This window comes from Pleurodeles waltl, chromosome 11 (assembly GCF_031143425.1).
Source record: "Pleurodeles waltl isolate 20211129_DDA chromosome 11, aPleWal1.hap1.20221129, whole genome shotgun sequence".
NCBI classification, from domain to species: Eukaryota; Metazoa; Chordata; class Amphibia; order Caudata; family Salamandridae; genus Pleurodeles; species Pleurodeles waltl.
In genome coordinates, this window is record NC_090450.1 from 913,410,815 (window position 1) to 913,431,601 (window position 20,787).

General features: G+C 45.1%; 1 protein-coding gene across 1 annotated transcript in view; it reads right to left on the reverse strand.

Moving 5' to 3' along the window:
• The window catches only part of IFT81 (intraflagellar transport 81), a 616,811-nt gene that overhangs the window by 352,346 nt on the left and 243,678 nt on the right, over positions 1-20,787 (reverse strand). Inside the window, exon 9 of the mRNA XM_069214881.1 lies at positions 1,366-1,529. Within this exon, the coding sequence (XP_069070982.1) occupies positions 1,366-1,529 (164 nt within the window). The remainder of the gene's footprint in view (positions 1-1,365; positions 1,530-20,787) is intronic.

Below are 20,787 nucleotides of genomic sequence, written 5' to 3' on the forward strand. Positions count from 1 at the left end.
CAATCAACTATTTCTGGAAGACTGTATCCTAACCAATGCATATTAGTAGTTGCAGGTGCTGTGTGCCTTTCAAGTGGGGATTTTATGAGTGTAATTCAACTGCTCCCAGAGTTGCACAAAATTCGTGATGTCATGGAAAGAGTTAGACCTTTTCACACAGATCGGGGTCCGGCATTCGCCCCAAAGGAGTTAGCCAACACCTTGTTTGAAGTGGGAACCCAGCAACGATTGAATTATCCTTTCTCCTCTAGAAGTAATGGTGCAATTGGAAAGAGGAACAGCACTCTTAGGCAAATCTCGACTTCGAGTGTCTTAAGTAATTGTTCTACTTAAAGTAGCTTATACAGTGCACAGCGAGTTATCAATCTACCAACGAGAGTCCTGCTTCACTTGACAAGAGAGTTATGGGGAGCTTAGGTTTTATTTACCTTGCATGCATAATTTTTTGCTTAGACAACGATGAGGGGCTGCGGATTTAGGATGTTCTGTGGCTGCAGCTGTTAACACCTATGCATTTTGTTTTGTATTGCACAAAATGTATTATCATAAAAGCCCCTATTTCACAGGGAGTCGTGAAATATGGGAAATATTTCACAGTCTCGACTGTACAAATCTGTTTGGTGCACAGGAAATACGCAGAACCTGGATTTAATATAGAATTTACATATATCTTAAGGAAGGTTGTACTTATGGTGTTCTGCTACGATCGAAGAAAGGCACACCCATAAACTCACAAGATAAAGATTTATTCTTTTACACCAGGTAAATGAGTAAGGAGAGAATGGGTGCGTGCAATGGGCAGATATACGTTCCTTCGCCAGCTCTGTGTGCCCTAGTCCGGTGAAACAACACCTTAAAGGGCTGCCAATTTCTGATAAGCACAATGCAAGCAATAGGTTAATTAACATAAACAATAAAACCTTTTTGTCACGAGCCAGCGATTTAATCGCAAATGCAAGCAATAGGTTCATTAACATGTACACAATAAAACCTTTTTGTCACGAGCCAGCGATTTAATCGCAAATGCAAGCAATAGGTTCATTAACATGTACACAATAAAACCTTTTTTGCCACAAGTCAGCGATTTAATCGCAGAAACATCGTTTAAGTATAATAGAAGCAAATGGTTTTTTAGCTGCAATAAGTATTTATCGTTAACAAACGGGCCAAAAGATTCAAGCAAAGAGTAAAAAAGGCAATTTTACAAAGTTGTTTCGCTTATATACAAGGGCATTCATGCGTAGGTTCTGACTCAACACTGTTAACTAATGCTTAGCGCGCTCCATTATATGGTTTTAGCTACAATCAGCTCAAATTATCTACTTGATCTGCCATAGCTCTGAGATTTTGTGTACTGAAACATACCTTTACTTCAAGTTCGTTGAGCTCAGACTGGCCCATTGCTGGTTCTGTTGCAACTTTCTGTAGGAAATGCAAGGCTTGCTTTTTGCTCTCCAACTCTTTGGGAAGTTTCTCAGTAACCATATAAGAATTAAACTTTATCTCCTCTTCCAGCCTTTGCATCAGACCTTTAGAAAACATTATGTAAATTATTGATACAGCATTGACCACATTCGGAAGCTAGGGTTTTATAATGTTTACAGACGTTGGATTCAGGTACATTTCATAGCAATGCATGAAGCTGGGTCTTTTTTCAGGTTGCTGTACGAACCCAGAGAGGATAATGCAGACATATTAAAAGAGACCACATGGGAAACGAGCTTGTGCGGAAGGAGAATCACATGTGGCTTCCGGTGGTGCGTGGGCAGTTGCTGTTTTAGTAGTTACCCATTACATAGCAGAGTGCTCCACACAGAGTAACAAAGGGTAAAAAGGGGGTGACATAAGAGGGGTTGTAAACATTCCCAAACGCAAGTTAAGAAAACCACGCATCTTTCATTACATTGCCCCTGCCTTAAAACCATTTATAGGATAGTTAAAAATAAGTAAATAAATAAGTCGCCAGCTGCATTGATACCCTGACTATTCATCTGTCTCTACGAATGTAATTTATTTAACAAATTGGAAATGGAAGCTAAATGCACATACACAGGTTTAACTGAAAATTTAATAGCAGTTTTCTTCCCCAGCCAAAGTTTATTCACTTTATGTTTAGATAGATACCAACAATCTGATCAGCACAATCAATGAGCTGCACAATAAAAAGAAAACCCAACAGTATGTACCTCAGGCACTGCTCCAAGGTGTAAATAAACGATAAAAAGACTACCTTATTGAAACTTTATTAGCTTGCCTCATGCAGTCAGACCATCTGTAGCACTATACACACTGAACAAATACGATTTATAACTTGCACTGGCATTGCCAGTGGCTCTGGCCTATAACTGAACGTGCCTCTTAAGTCACTGGTGCGTCCAGACCATCAATAACACATCATACATGACTTTGTTACTGTCCCTTGCACTACTGCATTCATTCATCCACCACAGACTTGTTCTTGCAGTCACCCACTCACCCATCCACAATAAAACACACAGATAAACTCAATAAGAACAGACAAGATAAGCGAAAAGAACAACAGTAGAAACCATCCTCCCACATACGTGTTGGTCTTGGGCTTACAGTAAAAAGCAAGTAAAACAAAGTGAAACATTAAAGTGGGTGGCTATCTTGGAATAACATTCTGCACAATGCATGATTATTTTAAAGATCCAACATGGGCGCCATAATGAGAAACATGTTGGCTAGCTTGTAATAATAAAACAATGGTACACTAGATAACAAATGTGCATATTGTATCATTATTGCAGTGATATCGGATGCCCAACATGTTTCTAAACAAGGTGACCATTTTGGAGGGGTAAGAAACTGATACGCAAAGGACAATACATTCCAAAATGACCATCTCAGTTTAGAAACAGTGACCACATGGGTTGCAGTGCACCTCAGATTAAATAAACAGGAAGCGAGCAGCAAGTGCCCAAAATGAAAGGGTTCATTTTGTATTTCTTTAAATTATAGGAGGCTGGTAGACAGCAAAATCTACCAGTTCATGTCTAAATAAAAGTGGCTTAACACAGACACAGCTCAATAGGCAACATACAATTGCATAATTCGAAATTAGGTGAGGTCCCACTAAGTAAATGCAGTTTATTTCTCAAAATCAACTTGTCTTGAAACGTGTAACATTCATCAAGAAGGCTGTAATCAAAGTCAATGTTGTTCCAAATCCAGTTTTTAATTTTTAATTTTAGAAAAGCAAACAACTCGCAGTAGAGAAGTAGACAATCATAAGTCCAGAAGAGTGTGTGAAAACTAGGCCAGCCAACACGTGTTTCGCCCCACAGGCGCGTAAACCAGGGCTTTCTTAAGGCTGGGAAAGAAAGAAAGATGTCATAAAACAATAGAATATAGTATGGTATAGTGTAGTTGTATTAAAAAGGGTGAAGAAAAACCAGGAAATGCTGAGAAATCCCAAGAGATCCCAAGGGAATACGCCCCACTTGTTTGCAGGAATCTGTCTTGGAGGCTGGCTTCGAAGATTTCAGGTCCAACCCAGTTTTCGGTTTCAGCACAAAAAGCTGTGGTGGACTGCGCAGGGTGATGGTGGGCTCGGCAGCGAGGATCGGGTGAGGATGGAAGTGCTCAACGCTGAAGGCTTTGGTTAGTGTTTCGGCGCCCAGCTGGGGGACGGGGCATCCAATAGGGTTACTCGGTGCTGACCATGGCCAGAAGGCAGTGGTGGGCCAAAGGCCTCTGTTGTTCCAGAGGGGCAGAGTGTTTCTTAGGGTGATCGGTCCGATGTTGAGACAGAGGGTACGTTACTCACGATTTGCAGAGCTGGAATTTCGACCTCTGAATCGGAACTGCCCTCAATGTAGAATGTCTCCTCTTCTGCAGCCGATGGCTGTGGATTTTCTTCTTGTTGTTAGAAGTCTTTTTGCCTGAAGATGTCTGGAGTCCCCTCAATGCTCTGAGAGAACATTTAGAGCTGATGTGCCCGGTGGACTCGAAGAGATTTCTTGGATTGGAAGGAACAATCCACTTCTTTGTGTTCTGGAGACAAACACAGGTTACATGCCTGGTGTAGATCTGTCCATGGATGTTTTGCATGACAGCGAGGGCAGAATATACGCTATGCAGAGTAAAAAGCACAATTGAAACTATACCTACAAAGCGAATTGTGTTGCATGAACCGAAAGAGCACTGTGACTGCATCAACCCAGAGCGCAAGCACACACTCCTGAACCTGACAGCAGAAAGAAAACAATCTAACATTGAAATCAATGCTCATTATTACCAAGAGGAAGAGTTACTTTACCTCGTGACTCGAAGACTTAGTGAAACAAAAACAACTTGCACACATCTGGACCCAACACTAGATGGCAGGAGTAAGCAAAGCATGTGTATCTACAGCCATACATGCCTCAAACTCATAAATAAGTAAACATTTTACAGCTGGCAAAACAATACGCAGCTATTTCTAAAAGAGCTTAGCAAGGACTGTCGCACTGCAAATCTTCTACTTCACTTGTCTGCCAGAGGGAAAACCCAACACCACTCCATTGTCTACTATATTAATCTGTAAGACTCCATGTAACAAAAAAAGTGCAAACACAGGCCACCCTTATAAGCATATTGGATTTAACACATTTTTTCAATAAATATGTCAGACCTACCGACTTTGGTGCAACTTTCTATAATATACCGATCTGACCTATAGCATCTGAAATACAGCATCATTAGCTTGTCACTATTACAATCTTAGCTATACTGTTCAGCGCTTAAGCTTTCCGATAAGTTATAAAGTATAATTCATGAAAAGTACTAACTTTTATTTTTATTTTTTTAACAGGAGCATGCAACATCCACCAACTGAAATGCAACAGAGTAGAAGATCTACTTGTGGGCTGGGTCAAAGTCCATCCTTATTAAAGTTCTTTTTATGCTGATCACATAAGGTGAAAAGTAAATTTCTCTTTAAACAAATGTTTTCATATTTTTTAAACACATATAAGCAACAGTTTTTTAAAAAGTAGAAGAAGGAGCCAAGCACCAAAACATATTACTTATTAGTGAGGACCTCGATACTAGAAGGACCATGGAAAGAAAAGACAGGAATGGTACGTCTACACATAATTTGTGTGCAGTGAGAAAGTCAGTTGGCTTTATTTAAGAAGCTTTTTTCCCCACTTTCATTGAGAATTGCAATAGTTTGGATAAATCTCAATTAAAAACAGAAACAACATTTATCCTGCTACTAACACAAGATCTATATGGAAATCTATTGCGATTTCTCTATGAACAGTTTTCATTTATTCTCCTATTCTCTTCAAGTGTAGTTTGTTGTCACAGTTTCAGCCATTAAATCGCTCCTTTCGCCCTATTATGGAGAAGCATATTTTCAGTCTAGTCATTTCAATACCTTTAAATTAATTACATTACCAGTCAAACTGAAAGAAATATTTTTGATAGAAAGCCATGAAAACCAAACCTTAGCTTATCTTCCTACATCTTATAAACATTTATCCTTTATTTACCAATACTTTGTGCCAAATTACTATTCTAAAGTACTACAAAGTTACAATTGTGATACATCTTATGAGTGTTGTAAACTGGGGCAGTTTCTTTTATTTAATTTTGAAAGCCCTAAAGTATCAGAATTCTGAGAAAACATCACTGATGTGATCATAGCAACCAATGGCCTAAATAAATTGCGGCGTCCTCATGGTTGTTTACTGGGAACAATACCAACACCCAAATATTGTAATAATAGTGTATTGCTGTGAAAAAGCTTCATCAAGTGGAGAGAAGAGGAAGCTACGTTTTGCTGGGGTGTGTGTGTGGGGGGGACAGTGGGAGGAGTAAGGGGGTCAGGCGGACACCACTGTGTGCTTCCAGGGCCGACTTTAGAGCAGTGCGACCAGTGCAGCCGCACCTGGTGCTGAGCTCGGTGAGGGGTGAAAGGGGGTCCTGTGTTTACAAATAACTTATGGGTTTAAAAGGATCTACTACAGAGTTCCTTGTACATCCAGGAGTTTTCAGGCAACAATAAGATTTCAAGATAACTCTGGTGATTAACGTTCCTGCTAGAGAGCGACTGAGTTTTGTCTAGAGGCAGTTTTGACTCATCATTAAGTTATGCAGAGGGTTAATATTCCTGCTGCAAAGAACATGTACCATGCTGATCACAGAACTGTACTCTATATGTCGAGCTCAGTGGGTTACTGTTTTTAGTCACAGAGATCCTTTTGTTACTTGCACTTCATATATTACAATTCTATGGCAGGACCGGAAGTTCAGATTGTGCTTCTCTTTCTTTACTTTTTATTTTCAGCAGCCAATCAGAAGCAAATAAACAAAATATCACAATACCCAGGAAACACAGTAATCATGTGACAGCCATGGAGACCTTCACCCTATATAATACGATAATGAAGTGAACAATCCCTCTTTCTTTGCTGCTCCACAGCCAGTTAAGTTCACTTTCTATTATTGTACCATTACAGTTGACTACAATACTGTCTATGAGTTATTGGTTTAAGCACTGCATTCGCCGTCATCTCTGCTCACCGCGCATCCCACGGTGGAGTGGTTGCCAGTCTTACACCTTGCGCTGCCTCTTGTGGTCTAGTCATCACAATAGCAGACTTGCAGTCTGAGCGACTCCAGTGTTAACTTTTACTTTTTGTTTCCTTAAATTGGGAGTGTGTTTTGACCTACTCGCGCGGGACTAGTCACTGCGCTACTCATTTAGTGGCGCGGGAGCTGGGGAGAGAGGACGCACATCCAGCACGCACAGTCCTCTTTATTTCCATGACCAGGCCATGTGCTCAGGCATGCAATCTTGACAGCTGATCTCCCAGCTACGCTGCAGTGCCTACGAACACGGAGAGACCAGTGTTCTTCATCTCTTGGCCTTCCAGGTCAGATTTCTCCCTGTTTGAAGCCCTGTGAGCATTAGCTACAGAGTTGCAATAATTTTAATTAGTCTTTGCCTATTTGTAGCCTCTTCAGGCAGTGCTTCCTCCATATTCTAACATCTTTTGGAGTTTCTTATTAACTCTTTCTGCCTGAAACATATTTTTCCTTTGACTTGCTTCTGTCTTATGTTTTTGAGTGCCATCATGGCCCACTATGGAGATGAAACATCAGGGGCTTTCTTTTATGATGACCCTGAAGGGTCTTTTGAGCACGACAACCAACCTCAATCCTACTACAATTACCCACCATTTCCAGTTAATCACCAAATACCTTGGCAACCCCCTTATCCTTTCTTCCAACCCCGCCCAATGATGCCATACATGCCTTTTTTAGGCCGCGGCCGGGGCAGGGGAAGAGGCAGAAGGAGAGGAAGACATGTTCAGTGGTCCAGAGAGGAACCCCAAATGGTAACACGGAGCCAAACCAAAAACCCTCCAATGAGAACTTAGTGGTAAACCTATCCTCTAGACAACTCACTGAAGCTGAAACTAATGTGCTAAACAAGGGCCTAGGTTTCGTACCAACCCCCAATGAAGATCTGTTTCGATTACACTCAGAACTAGCCATGTTCTTTCGTAAGATACGACTTCATTTCTTCTTCAAGGACAAACAGGCAAATGAAACACCGGCTGACTCTGGGTTGAAAAAACCTTCCACTTTTGTTCCACCATCCTCGTCTTTGCCAAGTGAAGTATCCACATTTGAGAAAGCGGTATTGACTGACTTGGAGCGCCTACATCCAAAACACCCCTTTCACAATATCTCTACTATAGAGAAAAGGGCATTACAATCCTTATCAGCCGATTCTACGATTACTATTAAACAGGCTGACAAAGGCGGCGCCATTGTTATACAGAATACGGTTGAATACAGACATGAATGTCTACGTCTCTTGAGCGACTCCACTTACTATGAAAAGATAACAACTGTTCCCACAGGGAGACTGCAAATTCAGATTAGAACTTTAATCGAAGAGGCAAGGAACAATACATGGATTTCGGCAAAAAAAGCTGAATTTCTTGACACTTCCCAACCTAGGACTCCATACTTCTATTGTCTACCAAAAATTCATAAAGGTACACTACCTCCACCAGGCCGTCCGATAGTATCCCGTCAGGGCTCTGTTCTGGAACCTCTATCTATTTTTTGCGACCATTTTTTAGAACCTTTGGAGCAGAACTCGGTCACTTACCTACAGGACACTAAAGACATTTAGAATCTGAATGAGGACATTAATAGGACTGGACAGGTACAGGGCATTATCACCCTAGATTTAGAAGCCCTATACACTAACATCCCCCAAGAGGCTACCTTATTGGTTGTGGAGTCAGCACTTACAGAAATTTCTGACTCTCTATCTACCCCGATTAGGTTTATTATGGATTGTGCTACATTGGCCCTAACTAAAAACTTTTTTCGCTTTGAAGACCAACTCTTTCATCAAATCCGCGGCACTTCAATGGGCAGCACCTTTGCCCCTAGTTTGGCCTGCTTATATATGTAGGATTTCGAAAAGAAACATATTCTACCATCATCTAATCCTTTCCAAAATCATATTAAACTGTGGCGACGATATATCGACGATATCCTTATTTGGCAAGGCTCTCTGTCGACCACTAATGATTTTGTATCTTGGATCAACACTATTGATCCCTTTTTGAAATTCACGTCAACAGTTTCTTCCACTAATCTAACATTTCTGGACCTCTTGTTGACTATTAACAATGGTAAAATATCCACTTCAGTTTACCAAAAACCTACTGATCCGAATAGCCTTTTGTTATATGAGAGTCACCATCCGAAATCCCTACGGGACAATCTACCAGTAGGTCAATTCCTGAGGTTAAGAAGAAATTGTAATACATCCTGTGAATTTGATCGCCAGGCTGATATTTTACAAAGCAAAAACAACAAGTGAGGAATGGAATGTTGAACATTGTCAAACATTCACCCCCAGTACAGTGATCTGGGCCTAAATCCATTGTTTTTTTGCTGCCCATGCCATTCCAGTTTGGACCCAGCCATATGCAAATCAGTCTTGACCCTGTTCCCCATGAGAACAGTCCAGCCAGAACTGCTAGGCCAGGTCTTCCCTGGACTGGAAACAAGCATCCTGGGACCGGTTTCGGGGTTTCACCCCTCATCAGCCAGGCTAGCTTGAATCCAGTGGCATGGGAAGCACGGGACCCACGTCTGGGCATGCCCTTCCCACTTAGGGCGACAAAGCAAAAACAACAAGTGATGGACGGAATGTTGAACATTGTCAAACATTCACCCCCAGTACAGTGATCTGGGCCTAAATCCATCGTTTTTCTGCTGCCCATGCCATTCCAGTTTGGACCCAGCCATATGCAAATCCCCCGAAACTGGTCCCAGTATGCTTGTTTCCGGTCCAGTGAGGACCTGGCTTGGCAGTTCGGTCTGGACTGTTCCCATGAGGAACAGGGTCAAGACTGATTTGCATATGGCTGGGTCCAAACTGGGGTGACATGGTGAGCAAAAGAACGATGGATTAAACCCAGATCTATGACTGGGGGTGAGTGTTTGACAATGTTCAGCATTCCGTCCATCACTTGTTGTTTTTGATATTTTACAAGACAAACTTTCTGATCGGCATTATCCTCCACGAATCATAGATCAAGCACATAAACGAGCTAGGAATAACCACTGTGATGCTCTGTTAGAAACCATTGAAAAATCGCCTTCAATAAGATTAACTTGTGTATCCACTTACACTTCAATGTCAAATATGATAAAAAAAACTGATTAATAAAAGATGGTCAATTTTGACCAGTGGCGGGACTCAGATACAGAGGCCTGTATTTGCCTTCAAACGTACAGCCAATATTAAAGATATGGTGGTCCACACTCGCCCTCGAACCACACAGACTTCAACACAGAGAACATTATGGGATCTTCCCCCTGTCACTGGACATCACCCCTGTGGCCTCTGTAATGTGTGTTCTCTGACTAAACATCTGACAACATTGAACTTAGAACCGATTGGCCTGTGGCAACTGAGAAAACACACAAAATTGCAATATAAAAAATTGCATCTATATGATCACCTGCCCCTGTGAGTTGCGATACATCGGCATGACATCACGCCCAGTGAAGATACGTATCAACGAGCATAGGAGTAACATCAGATGCAATAGGATTACAACGAAACTCAGTGCTCATTTTCTCGACACCTCCCACACTCCAGATGATTTGTGGTGGACTATTTTGGAGGCCCCAAGAGTGCGATCTGATGATCCTACTTTTTTATTTAGACTTGAACAGAGATGGGTGTTTAAATTGAAAACTCATGTACAGGGTTTAAACGATGACATACCCTGGCCCCTTGTGATCGGAGTTCCATTTCATTTTGATCAAGCACTATCCACTTATTACTTATGGTTTGAAAATTCTTTTCCCTCCTATTCCTAAGGTGACTTATTTGTAACCTTTCCGTTTTTAGTTTGCACCTTTCTTCCTGCTTTATTTGTGTCTCTAATTGAGATTTCACGTATGTTTTCCTATTAACCCGATGTCCTCAAGTTCTGAGTCCCTTCTTTATTTTTACTTTAGCCTGCGGCTTGTTCCCCATGGTAGACTCCATTCCAATGTACAACAGCGAGTCCTTCCTCTATTTTGAGAGCCTTTTGTATGCACCAGATTTGGTCCTTCTTTTGTGTCAATGTTTTACTTCTGATGACGCGAACATCGGAAGGATTTCACTTCCGTGTTCATAACGCGTTATAAACGCCAACTCCAGGTGCACTCCCTGTCATTTGACGGGCAGCACTCCGGAGGTTAGGTCCCCGGCTGAGGACTACACTCTGAAATGTGAGTAATTACTGGCCTTTCTAGTACTTTGCGACTATTATACGAGTCCTTCGTGCCCCGTGCATATTAAGACCGCGGTTGGCCCTCTCGGCTTTAGCATGTTGTTTCCCTCCTGACTTTCATAATTCTGATTAATCACTACTACTTGAGTACTTCCTTCGAATATCAGCTGACTTTCCTTGTGGCACCTGCCGCATTACTTAAAAGCCTTTGATTAACGATCATAGTCATTATTTACCTACCCCTTTTTAACAATGTCCCGCCACTCTAAGACCGATTGTAGTCTTCGCTATTTAGGTTAGATGAGTTCTGGGTGTTAGAACTATGGAGATGCGAACTATGTTTTTCGAGCATACATCTTTAAATGCTTTACTATATGCCTTTGACTTTTATATACCTTTTCTTTTCCTTTCTTCTCCTGTGGGTGTGTGTTCTCTTTAGTCCCCCTGAGCAGGCTTATTACTGTTCACCACCCTTTTTTAGAGTTACCTCAAGTTGAAGTGACTGACTAGATTTATTTTTCTCGCTCTTACGATTTTGAGAACTTTTGACCTTTTCTACCTCCTTACTAACTTTAGTATCTGAGCAGTCCTTTGGTTCGCGCTTCCTTTGGAGCCATCCCCCCCCCTAATTGGGGCCGGTAAGCATCTCTACTCTTTTTTGATGCTCACTATATTTCACTAATATGCACATTTTAACCTCCACTTTTTGGTGTCTGTGTTTGGTTTCTAGGCCCCTTCACTCCCCCTTTTTTAGATGTCACTGGACAAATGATCAAATGCGAGTGACTTATTTTCTTAATAGGAACTGGAGAAGCGTTATTCTGGTCCTGAAGAAGCGTCATCGGATCCAGCTGGACCAATAGATGCGAAACATGTCGACCTTTTGGTAGAGGCACCACACTTTTTGGGATCCTCGTAGTCTATTTTGAAAGCCGTTGAGCATCACACTCAATTCTGGCTTTCTTTCTGCATTTTTAATCTTGGTCGTCACTTCTTTTTTCTGATTAAAATGATGACGGAGTTTGGAAGTGATTAACCAATTTTAACCTATCTTTCCTTGCTCTCCCTGCCTTGGTCTGGTGGTTAGTTCCTTCCACTAGCCTTCACACTAACAATTTCGGCTGACAGCTCCCGGCTTGGGAGCACGATAGGCATTGCAGTGCCGGCCTGACGTTGAGCAATTCCCGATGATGATGCCTGTCATCCATTGTGATGCATGAGGGCTTTGCTCTAGAACACTTTGGTTGCCTAGACCTTTTCTCTTTTTTTAGGAACAGTGTACTCTATATTGGTTTTTAGTCTTTTGAGCATGACCTTGTCTACGCACTTGATTCTGGGGTGTGACATACAGTAAACAAAGCCTTGGCCCAAGCCATAAGGCCTATTAAACATCTAATGGGTTTTGTGGAGCACCAGGGTTGGATCCCTCCTTCCTCGTCTCTCGCCGAGGAGGACTCTCTGCCTCCTCAAAATTCTTCAGATTTTAAGGACTCCTCTTATCCGCCTACCCCGGATTTTGAAAGTTTTGCGCGAACTCTGATACCAAGATACCAAGACCAACACCCGGGAGGAAGCCAACTCCTCCTCTTCTGGGTGTGATTCAGACTAGGGCGAGGATCCCGCACCTCGTAAACGTACCAAGAAGATGCACCATGGGCAGGAACCTTTACAACCTCCCAAGGTACTTACCTTTGAGCCTGAAGATATTGTCCACCCAGGGACACCACCTCCAGTGAAGGTGGTGGATTATGTGGAATCCCACATTCGTAATGGTTTCGAGAAGGAGGTCCAGTCTCGGCTGGGATCCGAATGCCCAAGGCCTGAATTTGCCTCTAAGGTCACAGAGACCCCTGAGATCGACCCTATGTTGGTCACTGTAAAGAAATGGCTCCCTGTTGCAGTTACCCCCCACTTTTTGCCTGATACTGATGCTGACTTGACTGAGAAGAGTGCTGGGACTCTGCTAACCAGGCCCCAGCACCAGTGTTCCTTCACCTAAAATGTACCATTGTATCCACAATTGGCACACCCTGGCATTCAGATAAGCCCCTTGTAACTGGTACTTCTAGTACCAAGGGCCATGATGCCAAGGAAGGTCTCTAAGGGCTGCAGCATGTCTTATGCCACCCTAGAGACCCCTCACTCAGCACAGACACACTGCTTACAAGCCTGTGTGTGCTAGTGAGAACAAAATGAGTAAGTCGACATGGCACTCCCCTCAGGGTGCCATGCCAGCCTCTCACTGCCTATGCAGTATAGGTAAGACACCCCTCTAGCAGGCCTTACAGCCCTAAGGCAGGGTGCACTATACCATAGGTGAGGGTACCAGTGCATGAGCCTGGTACCCCTACAGTGTCTAAACAAAACCTTAGACATTGTAAGTGCAGGGTAGCCATAAGAGTATATGGTCTGGGAGTCTGTCAAACACGAACTCCACAGCACCATAATGGCTACACTGAAAACTGGGAAGTTTGGTATCAAACTTCTCAGCACAATAAATGCACACTGATGCCAGTGTACATTTTATTGTAAAATACACCACAGAGGGCACCTTAGAGGTGCCCCCTGAAACTTAACCGACTGTCTGTGTAGGCTGACTAGTTCCAGCAGCCTGCCACACCAGAGACATGTTGCTGGCCCCATGGGGAGAGTGCCTTTGTCACTCTGAGGCCAGTAACAAAGCCTGCACTGGGTGGAGATGCTAACACCTCCCCCAGGCAGGAGCTGTGACACCTGGCGGTGAGCCTCAAAGGCTCACCCCTTTGTCACAGCCCAGCAGGGCACTCCAGCTTAGTGGAGTTGGCCGCCCCCTCCGGCCACGGCCCCCACTTTTGGCGGCAAGGCTGGAGGGAACAAAGAAAGCAACAAGGAGGAGTCACTGGCCAGTCAGGACAGCCCCTAAGGTGTCCTGAGCTGAAGTGACTCTAACTTTTAGAAATCCTCCATCTTGCAGATGGAGGATTCCCCCAATAGGGTTAGGATTGTGACCCCCTCCCCTTGGGAGGAGGCACAAAGAGGGTGTACCCACCCTCAGGGCTAGTAGCCATTGGCTACTAACCCCCCAGACCTAAACACGCCCTTAAATTTAGTATTTAAGGGCTACCCTGAACCCTAGAAAATTAGATTCCTGCAACTACAAGAAGAAGGACTGCCTAGCTGAAAAACCCCTGCAGAGGAAGACCAGAAGACGACAACTGCCTTGGCTCCAGAAACTCACCGGCCTGTCTCCTGCCTTCCAAAGATCCTGCTCCAGCGACGCCTTCCAAAGGGACCAGCGACCTCGACATCCTCTGAGGACTGCCCCTGCTTCGAAAAGACAAGAAACTCCCGAGGACAGCGGACCTGCTCCAAGAAAAGCTGCAACTTTGTTTCCAGCAGCTTTAAAGAACCCTGCAAGCTCCCCGCAAGAAGCGTGAGACTTGCAACACTGCACCCGGCGACCCCGACTCGGCTGGTGGCGATCCAATACCTCAGGAGGGACCCCAGGACTACTCTAAGACTGTGAGTACAAAAACCTGTCCCCCCTGAGCCCCCACAGCGCCGCCTGCAGAGGGAATCCCGAGGCTTCCCCTGACCGCGACTCTTTGAATCCTAAGTCCCGACACCTGGGAGAGACCCTGCACCCGCAGCCCCAAGGACCTGAAGGACCGGACTTTCACTGGAGGAGTGACCCCCAGGAGTCTCTCTCCCTTGACCAAGTGGAGGTTTCCCCGAGGAACCCCCCCCTTGCCTGCCTGCAGCGCTGAAGAGATCCCTAGATCTCCCATTGACTTCCATTACAAACCCGACGCTTGTTTCTACACTGCACCCGGCCGCCCCCGCGCTGCTGAGGGTGAAATTTCTGTGTAGGCTTGTGTCCCCCCCGGTGCCCTACAAAACCCCCCTGGTCTGCCCTCCGAAGACGCGGGTACTTACCTGCAAACAGACCGGAACCGGGGCACCCCCTTCTCTCCATTCTAGCCTATGTGTTTTGGGCACCACTTTGAACTCTGCACCTGACCGGCCCTGAGCTGCTGGTGTGGTGACTTTGGGGTTGCTCTGAACCCCCAACGGTGGGCTACCTTGGACCAAGAACTGAACCCTGTAAGTGTCTTACTTACCTGGTAAAACTAACAAAAACTTACCTCCCCCAGGAACTGTGAAAATTGCACTAAGTGTCCACTTTTAAAACAGCTATTTGTGAATAACTTGAAAAGTATACATGCAATTTTGATGATTTGAAGTTCCTAAAGTACTTACCTGCAATACCTTTCGAATGAGATATTACATGTAGAATTTGAACCTGTGGTTCTTAAAATAAACTAAGAAAAGATATTTTTCTATATAAAAACCTATTGGCTGGATTTGTCTCTGAGTGTGTGTACCTCATTTATTGTCTATGTGTATGTACAACAAATGCTTAACACTACTCCTTGGATAAGCCTACTGCTCGACCACACTACCACAAAATAGAGCATTAGTATTATCTATTTTTACCACTATTTTACCTCTAAGGGGAACCCTTGGACTCTGTGCATGCTATTCCTTACTTTGAAATAGCACATACAGAGCCAACTTCCTACATTGGTGGATCAGCGGTGGGGTACAAGACTTTGCATTTGCTGGACTACTCAGCCAATACCTGATCACACGACAAATTCCAAAATTGTCATTAGAAATTCATTTTTGCAATTTGAAATTTTTCTAAATTCTTAAAAGTCCTGCTAGGGCCTTGTGTGTTAAGTCCCTGTTTAGCATTGTCTTTTAGAGTTTAAAAGTTTGTTAAAAGTTTGAAATTAGATTCTAGAAACAGTTTTAGATTCTTTAAAAAGTCTTCCAACTCTTAGCAAAATAATGTCTGATACAGAGATGAATGTGGTGGAACTCGTCACCACACCTTACCTCCATCTTAAGATGAGGGAGCTAAGGTCTCTCTGTAATATCAAAAAAATAACCATTGGCTCCAGACCTACCAAAATTCAGCTCCAGGAGCTGTTGGCAGAGTTTGAAAAAGCCAACCCCTCTGATGATGACCTCACAGAGGAAGAAATTAGTGACTTGGAGGCCAATGTCCCTCCTCCAGTCCTAAATAGGGAGAACAGGACCCCTCAAGTCCTGTCTCCAACTGTATTAGTCAGAAATAGTGAGTCCCTCACAGGAGGGTCCCACATTTCTGAAATCACTGAGGATGCTCTCAGTGAAGATGACCTCCTGTTAGCCAGGATGGCCAAAAGATTGGCTTTAGAGAGACAGCTCCTAGCCATAGAAAGGGAAAGACAAGAGATGGGCCTAGGACCCATCAATGGTGGCAGCAATATAAATAGGGTCAGAGATTCTCCTGACATGTTAAAAATCCCCAAAGGGATTGTAACAAAATATGAAGATGGTGATGACATCACCAAATGGTTCACAGCTTTTGAGAGGGCTTGTGTAACCAGAAAAGTGAACAGATCTCACTGGGGTGCTCTCCTTTGGGAAATGTTCACTGGAAAGTGTAGGGATAGACTCCTCACACTCTCTGGAAAAGATGCAGAATCTTATGACCTCATGAAGGGTACCCTGATTGAGGGCTTTGGATTCTCCACTGAGGAGTATAGAATTAGGTTCAGGGGGGCTCAAAAATCCTCGAGCCAGACCTGGGTTGATTTTGTAGACTACTCAGTAAAAACACTGGATGGTTGGTTAACTGGAAATGAAGTGTGTGACTATGTTGGGCTTTATAATTTGTTTATGAAAGAACACATTTTAAGTAACTGCTTCAATGAAAAGTTGCATCAGTATCTGGTAGACCTAGGTCCAATTTCTCCCCAAGAATTGGGAAAGAAGGCAGACCACTGGGTCAAGACTAGGGTAACCAAAACTTCCACTGGGGGTGACCAAAAGAAAGGGGTTACAAAAACTCCCCAGGAGAAAGTGGGTGACACTAGAAACAAAGAAAAAGAGTCCTCTGTAGGCCCCCAAAAACCAGAACAGGTGGGTGGGCCCCAAGACACAACCCAAAACAAAGGTGGGTACCAGGGTAAGAACTGGGATGCCACTAAGGCATGGTGCCACAACTGTAAACAGTCTGGGCACCACACCAAGGACACTTCTTGTCCCAAAAACAAACCCCAGAACAAAATTCCAGGGGTAACCAGTGTAGCCATGGGAGATGACTCCTCAGATGAGGAGGTCTTCATAGCCTTCAACTGGAAACAGGGCCCAACAGGTGAGTTGGAGATTCCAGAGGGAAGTAGACACTTCCACCACCTACTGGTGAATGGAATCCCAACCACTGCCCTGAGAGACACTTGTGCCAGTCACACTATTGTGCATGACAGGCTGGTGCTCTCAAACCAGTACATCCCAGGTGAGACTGCCAGGGTAAGAGTTAGCCTAGACAGGGTCACTAAGAGGCCTGTGGCTTTAGTGCCCATAGAAGTGGGTGGCACTCTTAGCTGGAGAAGGGTAGTAGTCAGTACAGACCTCCCCCTTGATTGTCTCCTTGGAAATGACTACCCAGAGGTTAGTCAGAGCCCAAGAGAGGAGCTGGTCCAGTGCCAGTCCTCTCCCAAGGATTCTGGAAGTCCTGCCTCTGCAGTAAATGCAAGCAGGCCCCAGAAGAAGAAGAAAAGAAAACAGAGTAGGAAGGATGGACAACCTTTAGCCAAGGTTACAGCCAGCCAAGGAGATTCTGCTCCAGTAGGGGAGAACTCCAAAAATGGCCCTGATAAAGTCCAACCTGACCCACAAGAAGTCCTGGCTAGTCAGGCAACTGTTAAACCTGAGTGGGTGGCTCCTCAGCTAACAGAAGAAAGAGTGGAAGAAGGGTGTTTACTACAAGATGTGGTAACCCCCCACTCTAATACAGCAGCCAGGCCCCCTGAACCCAAAGAAGCCTGTAACTTAGCCCCTTCCCTTGGAGGTGAAGAGCTAAAGGTGTGGTTCTGGGCACTGACAGCTGTCAGTGGCCTCTGCTGGGTGTTAGCCTTTATGGCTGCACTATCCTTAGCATGGTGGTCTGACCCCATGCCAAATAACAAGTTAGGCCCCCTGACCCTGTTGGTCATGGTGTGGTTACTCCAGCTCTGGGTAACCTCTTTGGGTAAGCTAGGGGTGACCCTGGCTAAGATAAGATTAGCAGAGGTGGATACCTCTGACCTCAAAATAGAGAGAATGGGTAAAGACATAAAAAGCACAGACAAGAGGCAGTTCAGACTAGGTCCTATCACTGTGGAAGTGGGTCAGTTCCCCAGAGGGAATGACCTGAACAGGAGGATGTAAGGCAGAGTAGGCCCTGCAACAAACCAGCCATTTCCTCTACTCTTCCTCGCCTGACAGACTAGGAAGACTCTTCCAGCGTTGGCTGAGTCTCCTGGCCTGTGGGCTGGGGGGGGCTTGTGTAAAGAAATGGCTCCCTGTTGCAGTTACCCCCCACTTTTTGCCTGATACTGATGCTGACTTGACTGAGAAGAGTGCTGGGACCCTGCTAACCAGGCCCCAGCACCAGTGTTCCTTCACCTAAAATGTACCATTGTATCCACAATTGGCACACCCTGGCATTCAGATAAGCCCCTTGTAACTGGTACTTCTAGTACCAAGGGCCATGATGCCAAGGAAGGTCTCTAAGGGCTGCAGCATGTCTTATGCCACCCTAGAGACCCCTCACTCAGCACAGACACACTGCTTACAAGCCTGTGTGTGCTAGTGAGAACAAAATGAGTAAGTCGACATGGCACTCCCCTCAGGGTGCCATGCCAGCCTCTCACTGCCTATGCAGTATAGGTAAGACACCCCTCTAGCAGGCCTTACAGCCCTAAGGCAGGGTGCACTATACCATAGGTGAGGGTACCAGTGCATGAGCCTGGTACCCCTACAGTGTCTAAACAAAACCTTAGACATTGTAAGTGCAGGGTAGCCATAAGAGTATATGGTCTGGGAGTCTGTCAAACACGAACTCCACAGCACCATAATGGCTACACTGAAAACTGGGAAGTTTGGTATCAAACTTCTCAGCACAATAAATGCACACTGATGCCAGTGTACATTTTATTGTAAAATACACCACAGAGGGCACCTTAGAGGTGCCCCCTGAAACTTAACCGACTGTCTGTGTAGGCTGACTAGTTCCAGCAGCCTGCCACACCAGAGACATGTTGCTGGCCCCATGGGGAGAGTGCCTTTGTCACTCTGAGGCCAGTAACAAAGCCTGCACTGGGTGGAGATGCTAACACCTCCCCCAGGCAGGAGCTGTGACACCTGGCGGTGAGCCTCAAAGGCTCACCCCTTTGTCACAGCCCAGCAGGGCACTCCAGCTTAGTGGAGTTGGCCGCCCCCTCCGGCCACGGCCCCCACTTTTGGCGGCAAGGCTGGAGGGAACAAAGAAAGCAACAAGGAGGAGTCACTGGCCAGTCAGGACAGCCCCTAAGGTGTCCTGAGCTGAAGTGACTCTAACTTTAAGAAATCCTCCATCTTGCAGATGGAGGATTCCCCCAATAGGGTTAGGATTGTGACCCCCTCCCCTTGGGAGGAGGCACAAAGAGGGTGTACCCACCCTCAGGGCTAGTAGCCATTGGCTACTAACCCCCCAGACCTAAACACGCCCTTAAATTTAGTATTTAAGGGCTACCCTGAACCCTAGAAAATTAGATTCCTGCAACTACAAGAAGAAGGACTGCCTAGCTGAAAAACCCCTGCAGAGGAAGACCAGAAGACGACAACTGCCTTGGCTCCAGAAACTCACCGGCCTGTCTCCTGCCTTCCAAAGATCCTGCTCCAGCGACGCCTTCCAAAGGGACCAGCGACCTCGACATCCTCTGAGGACTGCCCCTGCTTCGAAAAGACAAGAAACTCCCGAGGACAGCGGACCTGCTCCAAGAAAAGCTGCAACTTTGTTTCCAGCAGCTTTAAAGAACCCTGCAAGCTCCCCGCAAGAAGCGTGAGACTTGCAACACTGCACCCGGCGACCCCGACTCGGCTGGTGGCGATCCAATACCTCAGGAGGGACCCCAGGACTACTCTAAGACTGTGAGTACAAAAACCTGTCCCCCCTGAGCCCCCACAGCGCCGCCTGCAGAGGGAATCCCGAGGCTTCCCCTGACCGCGACTCTTTGAATCCTAAGTCCCGACACCTGGGAGAGACCCTGCACCCGCAGCCCCCAGGACCTGAAGGACCGGACTTTCACTGGAGGAGTGACCCCCAGGAGTCTCTCTCCCTTGACCAAGTGGAGGTTTCCCCGAGGAACCCCCCCCCCTTGCCTGCCTGCAGCGCTGAAGAGATCCCTAGATCTCCCATTGACTTCCATTACAAACCCGACGCTTGTTTCTACACTGCACCCGGCCGCCCCCGCGCTGCTGAGGGTGAAATTTCTGTGTAGGCTTGTGTCCCCCCCGGTGCCCTACAAAACCCCCCTGGTCTGCCCTCCGAAGACGCGGGTACTTACCTGCAAACAGACCGGAACCGGGGCACCCCCTTCTCTCCATTCTAGCCTATGTGTTTTGGGCACCACTTTGAACTCTGCACCTGACCGGCCCTGAGCTGCTGGTGTGGTGACTTTGGGGTTGCTCTGAACCCCCAACGGTGGGCTACCTTGGACCAAGAACTGAACCCTGTAAGTGTCTTACTTACCTGGTAAAACTAACAAAAACTTACCTCCCCCAGGAACTGTGAAAATTGCACTAAGTGTCCACTTTTAAAACAGCTATTTGTGAATAACTTGAAAAGTATACATGCAATTTTGATGATTTGAAGTTCCTAAAGTACTTACCTGCAATACCTTTCGAATGAGATATTACATGTAGAATTTGAACCTGTGGTTCTTAAAATAAACTAAGAAAAGATATTTTTCTATATAAAAACCTATTGGCTGGATTTGTCTCTGAGTGTGTGTACCTCATTTATTGTCTATGTGTATGTACAACAAATGCTTAACACTACTCCTTGGATAAGCCTACTGCTCGACCACACTACCACAAAATAGAGCATTAGTATTATCTATTTTTACCACTATTTTACCTCTAAGGGGAACCCTTGGACTCTGTGCATGCTATT